General features: G+C 56.0%; 1 protein-coding gene across 1 annotated transcript; it reads left to right on the forward strand.

Annotated features, from left to right (window-relative positions):
- Positions 1-3,156: 3,156 nt before the first annotated feature.
- LOC149318828 (E3 SUMO-protein ligase EGR2-like) lies at positions 3,157-4,771 on the forward strand. Its single transcript, XM_089508360.1, has 3 exons — positions 3,157-3,286; positions 3,332-3,367; positions 3,600-4,771. Exons 1-3 carry the CDS (start codon positions 3,157-3,159, stop codon positions 4,769-4,771), a joined length of 1,338 nt encoding a protein of 445 aa, XP_089364486.1.
- The last annotated feature ends 353 nt before the right edge of the window (positions 4,772-5,124 follow it).

Here is a 5,124-nt window from a genome sequence, read left to right on the forward strand (position 1 = left end):
AACAGCCGCAGAGCCAAGTATTGCCCACCTTGGTTATAAAGCTGCATGTGAATTCATTGGAAACCCTCACTGACACACTTCTCGCATGGCAGGACTGCCACAAACCAGATCTGGGAAAAGTTCCTCTTTTTGGTTTCATAACCTGTTGGGATTTTAGAAGCTGCCACCTTAAAAAGTTAGCTTAGCCTTCAGAGGCCCAATGCACAGACCTGAGTGCTAGTCCTGACTAGAGTATATCCACTTTAGAATCAAGTGATTTATATAAGGGTTGACCTGAAATTTCTAGCATTGCAGAGAGTGAGACACTGAATCTAAAATGGATTCAATAGACCTACTCTAGCAGGGATCAAGCAGGATTCAGGCACCAAGTGACATGGAAGACTTTGTGTTAGTTGCCTACTTTCCTCACCAGCAATCTACTTAAAGAGAGAGTGTGAGAAGTGAGAGGATGGGAGGATGTTATATTATTCTGAATGAAACAAAGGAGCAAACAGGGACAGGCATCTGCCCAAACTCTTTCACTCTCTCCAGGCCACACTGAGTTCTTATCCACACAGACCATAACAGCATCAAGCATCCAGAAGTAAGAAAGGGCTGGTAAGAGCAACTCTACCACCTTCTCTGCCTTGCATGCTTTAGCCCTCCAGACCTTGGAAATGGGGGGTAGGTGGGCTCAACCCCTTCCCCAAGATTAGGTTAGGAAAGGCTGAGTCCCCTCGAAATTATTTGGCAAAGGTGAACCACCAAGACTGCCACACAGTTGAGCTGCGTGCCATCAGAGGTGCATTAAATGATCAAACATCAATAGAAGTATGGTGTCTGGATCATGGGAAGTAATGGTGCCACTTTATTTTCCTTTGGTCAGGCCTCACCTGGAATACTGCATCCAGTTCTGGGCACCACAATTCAAGAAGGATGTGGAGAAGCTGGAGCGTGTCCAAAGGAGGGCGACTAAAATGGTAAAAGGACAAAAAACGATGCCTTATGAGGATTGACTTAGGGAGCTGGGGATGTTTAGCCTGGAGAAGAGAAGGTTCAGAGGTGATATGATAGCCCTGTTTAAATATTTGAAGGGATGTCATCTTGAGGATGGAGTAAGCTTGTTTTCTGGTGCTCCAGAGAACAGAACATGGAGCAATGGATGCAAGCTACAGGAAAGAGATTCCAGCTCAACATTAGGAGGAACTTCCTGACAGTAAGGGCTGTTTTACAGTGGAACAGACTCCTTCCTCGGAGTGTAGTGGAGTCTCCTTCCTTAGAGGTGTTTAAACAGAGGCTGGATAGCCATTTGTCAGAAGTGCTTTGTGTGTCCCTACATGGCAGAGGGTTGGACTGGATGGCCCTTGGGGTCTCTTCCAAACCTGTGATTTTATAACTAAGAAATATTAAGATAGTAATTGTCATTGAGCCCTTCCAGGAATAACAGACTGCCTAAAGTCCCTATGACTTACTTACTTGACGCTAGGCTATGCTGAACACATGGAGTGCACTTCTAAGCAGGCATGGTGCTTGTGAGAACCTTCATATGTTGGGATGAATGTAAGGGGAAAGTCATTGGCCCTCTTTCTGCAGACAGGCAAAATCAATACCAACCTGCCTGCCAAAGTTGATCCGCTTTAAAAACTGTTCTGGAAACTCAGATCCCACCCCACCCACCCACCCACCCCCAAAAAGCTCATAGGAGAAAGTCTTGTGTAGTCCTTGGGGTCAGTCCTTGAGAAAGCTTCTCTCCCCTCTGATTATTTTTAGGGGAAGGAGTAGAGGAGTTGGTGGAATGGGTATGGCTTGAGGATCACTTCTCCAAATGGCTACTTTTCCTCAAAGCTGGAAAGGAGCAGCATGAAGTGCCCTCAGCCAAATCCTTGAATGCCAAGGGACACCTTACAACCATTCACTCCTTTGGCCAGCAGGGAAGGAAAAGGGTTGAAGTGAGCGCAATGCAGGTCGATAAATGAGATGCCCATTCCCAATCCAGATTAGCAGAGCTTGATTGGAGTGTAGGCTCAATCCCTGCCCTCGCTCAGCCTGGAATATGTATGGTCCGCTCCGGGCCCACAACCAACTCCAACTCCCAGAATTCCATAGCCTTGAGCCAGAAAAGAGTTAAACCGGTGTGAAACCGGCTTATTTTTCCAGTGTGGATGCAGCCCTCCTTGGCTGGGCTTTGGAGACCAGAGGAGCTCTGGGGATGCTCTGCTTCCCCTCCCTTTCCCGCCCCCAGACACGGCTCCGTTCCCACGACTGGCAGAACCCGCCATCGGGCCCGGTCTTTCCATGGCTGCCTCGGAGAAGGGAAGTGGGTCGGGGGCGGAGGGAAGGAGGGGATCCCGCCCGGACTCGCCTCCGGCCCTGATCCGATGGAGGTTGCCGGAAAAGCCTCCCAAAAAAGGCAGCGAGGGGGAGGAGGAGGCTCGCCGGATGCTCGCCTTTTTTAGGCATGGAGGCTCGGCGACCGGAATATATATAGAGAGAGGGGGGAGGTGTGTGTGTGTGTGTGTGTGTGTGTGTGTGTATATATATATATATATATATATAGAGAGAGAGAGAGAGAGAGAGATTACCAAAACGAAAGAAAAACAAACCAAAAAGAAGCAGAGCGGAAAAAAATACCCACTTTCCCCGCAAAGCCTGATTCCGACCCGGGTTCCGACGTGCAACTTCCCCGACTCGCTTCTTCCCCGACCACCCTTCCTTAGAACGCGTGTCTTCCTCCTCACTCAGAGTAATCAGAGCCAAAGGCTGGAAAAGCCCCCCGCCCAGCTCCAGCCACTCAGGGCCCGCCATGCAAATTTCCCATTGTGACGTCGCCTCCCCTCATCTCCCCCCCTCCCTCCCTGGGCCCTGTTCCTCTCAGTCCTTATATGGGCAGTGACGTCGCGGGCATTCAGGGCCTCCCCATAAATACTTCAGAGCGAGACTTTTCCACCCGCGGCCCCGTTGCTATTCATTAAAAACACCCGGCGGCGCTTCATTCGCACCGGCGTCCCAGCAACTAACTCCGGGGGCAGTTGGGGCAGAAGACAGAGGGAAGCCTGGCCCAAGCCCCAAGTTGACCCCCTCCTCCTCCTCCTCCTCATTATTATTATTATTATTATTATTATTGATCTGCCCTCCCCATCCCAACCCTGGAGGTCCCCCCCGGCTCCTTCCCTTAGGATGGCGGCCAAGGCGGTGGACAAGCTCCCCGTCGGCCTCGGGGGCGGCTTCGTGCACCACTTGCCCGAGAGCCTTTACTCCGTGGAAGAGCTGGCCGCCGGGATCGGCTTCCCTAATGGGGAACCCTTGGGCCCCGAGGCTGCAGGAGGAGGAGCAGGAGGAAGAAGAACGGGAGGAGGACCCTTTGAGCAGATCGTCGGAGGGAACGGAGGTAAGGACACCTCCAGCAGAAGGAGGAGGAGGAGGAGGAGGAGGATGAAGATGATGAGGATCGTTTTCACTTGTGTGGCTCAAGGCTATGGAATTCGTTCCACTCCGCTCCGGACCCCACAACAAACTCCAACTCCCAGAATTCCATGGCCTTGAGCCACACAAGTGAAAGCGGGACCAAAGCGGGTTCTCTCTCCAATATGGATGCTGACCCTGTTTTCCTTCCCCCGCAGATGGCCTGATGGAGGCGGAGATGGTGGAGAAGCGTGGCTCCCCCCTGGAGCTCCAGTTCTCCTGCCCCGGCTTCCCTCCGACCCCTCGCCCCTCGGGACAAGCGCCCTTCGCCTACATGGGCAAGTTCTGCATCGACGCCGCCCAGCAGTACCCCGGATCCGGCCCAGCCTCCTGCTACGGCCCCGACGGCATCCTCAACCTGGTCAGCGCCGGCATCCTGCAAGGAGTGGCCGCCCCGTCCTCCGCCACCCCTTCCTCCTCTTCCTCCTCTACTACTCCCTCGGCCTCCGTCGGGTCCCCGAACAACGCCTTCCCTTGCTCCGAGGTGGAGCAGCACATGTACTCCCCTCCGCCTTACTCCGCTTGCGGGGATGTCTACCCTCCTTCTGCTGCTTTGCAAGGGGCTCCTGAAGGCTGCCCGGCTTTCTTGTCCGCCCCGTCGGGTCCCTTCCAGCCTCAGCCTCCTTCCTATCACTCCAAGGCTGTCGAGGGAGGCGTCGGAGGTGGAGGAGGCAACCTCTTCTCCATGATCTCGGACTACTCTGGCTTCTTTGCCCCCCCTCCCCCTCCGCCTCCTCCCCCTCCGTCGGATCGGAAGCCCTTCTCCTGCGCCCTGGATCCCCTCCGCGGCCCTCCTCCTCCGCTGACCCCGCTCTCCACCATCCGCAGCTTCACTTTGGCCGAAGGGCGGATGGCTGCCTCCTCCTCCTGCTCTTCCTCCTCCTCGTCGGGGGGCTTCGGCAGCCCTGCCCACCTCCCCCTGCGCCCGATCCTGCGTCCCCGCAAGTACCCCAACCGTCCCAGCAAGACCCCGGTCCACGAGCGGCCCTATCCCTGCCCGGCCCAGGGCTGCGACCGCCGCTTCTCCCGCTCCGACGAGCTGACCCGCCACGTCCGCATCCACACGGGCCACAAGCCCTTCCAGTGCCGCATCTGCATGCGCAACTTCTCCCGCAGCGACCACCTCACCACCCACATCCGCACCCACACCGGAGAGAAGCCCTTCGCCTGCGACTTCTGCGGCAGGAAGTTCGCCCGCTCCGACGAGAGGAAGCGCCACACCAAGATCCACCTCCGGCAGAAGGAGCGCAAGGCCAACGCCGCCGCCGCAGCCGCCTCGACGGCCCCCTCCTCCTCCTCCGCAGCCCCCTCCAGGACCAGGACGCCCTGATCCCCTGCCTCCATTCCCAGGAGGGATCCACTCCCGCCACCATCCCCAGACCACGTCGGAAGAGAGCCTGGCCTCCCACTCTTTCCTCCCCACTTTGGAGAGGCGCCTGGGCTTCAGAGTCACACTCTCTCAGCCTCCAAGGAGGGAGGGATCCACTCCCGCCGCCCTGAGATCCCCCGCGCCTCACGTCGGGAGAGACTGGTATCCCCTCTTTCCTTTCCACTTTGGTAGAGAGAGGGGGGGGGGGCCTCTGTGCTTTTGAGTGTTCTTGGACCCTTGGGTCAGAGTCACACTCTCTCAGCCTCCAAGGAGGGCCCTGGCTAAACCCCCTCGGAAGGAACCTTTGCCAATGA

This window comes from Sceloporus occidentalis, unplaced genomic scaffold, assembly GCF_023333645.1.
Source record: "Sceloporus occidentalis isolate IW3139 unplaced genomic scaffold, rSceOcc1.0.p SCAF_2, whole genome shotgun sequence".
Taxonomy (NCBI): Eukaryota; Metazoa; Chordata; class Lepidosauria; order Squamata; family Phrynosomatidae; genus Sceloporus; species Sceloporus occidentalis.

What these genes read in the sequence shown, in the direction of transcription:
- LOC149318828 (XM_089508360.1), top strand. Translation starts at nt 3,157, where the DNA reads ATGGCGGCCAAGGCGGTGGACAAGCTCCCCGTCGGCCTCGGGGGCGGC. An exon ending in CCCTAATGGGGAACCCTTGG is followed by an intron (nt 3,287 to 3,331) that starts GCCCCGAGGCTG and finishes GAAGAACGGGAG; the next exon opens with GAGGACCCTTTGAGCAGATC. An exon ending in GATCGTCGGAGGGAACGGAG is followed by an intron (nt 3,368 to 3,599) that starts GTAAGGACACCT and finishes CTTCCCCCGCAG; the next exon opens with ATGGCCTGATGGAGGCGGAG.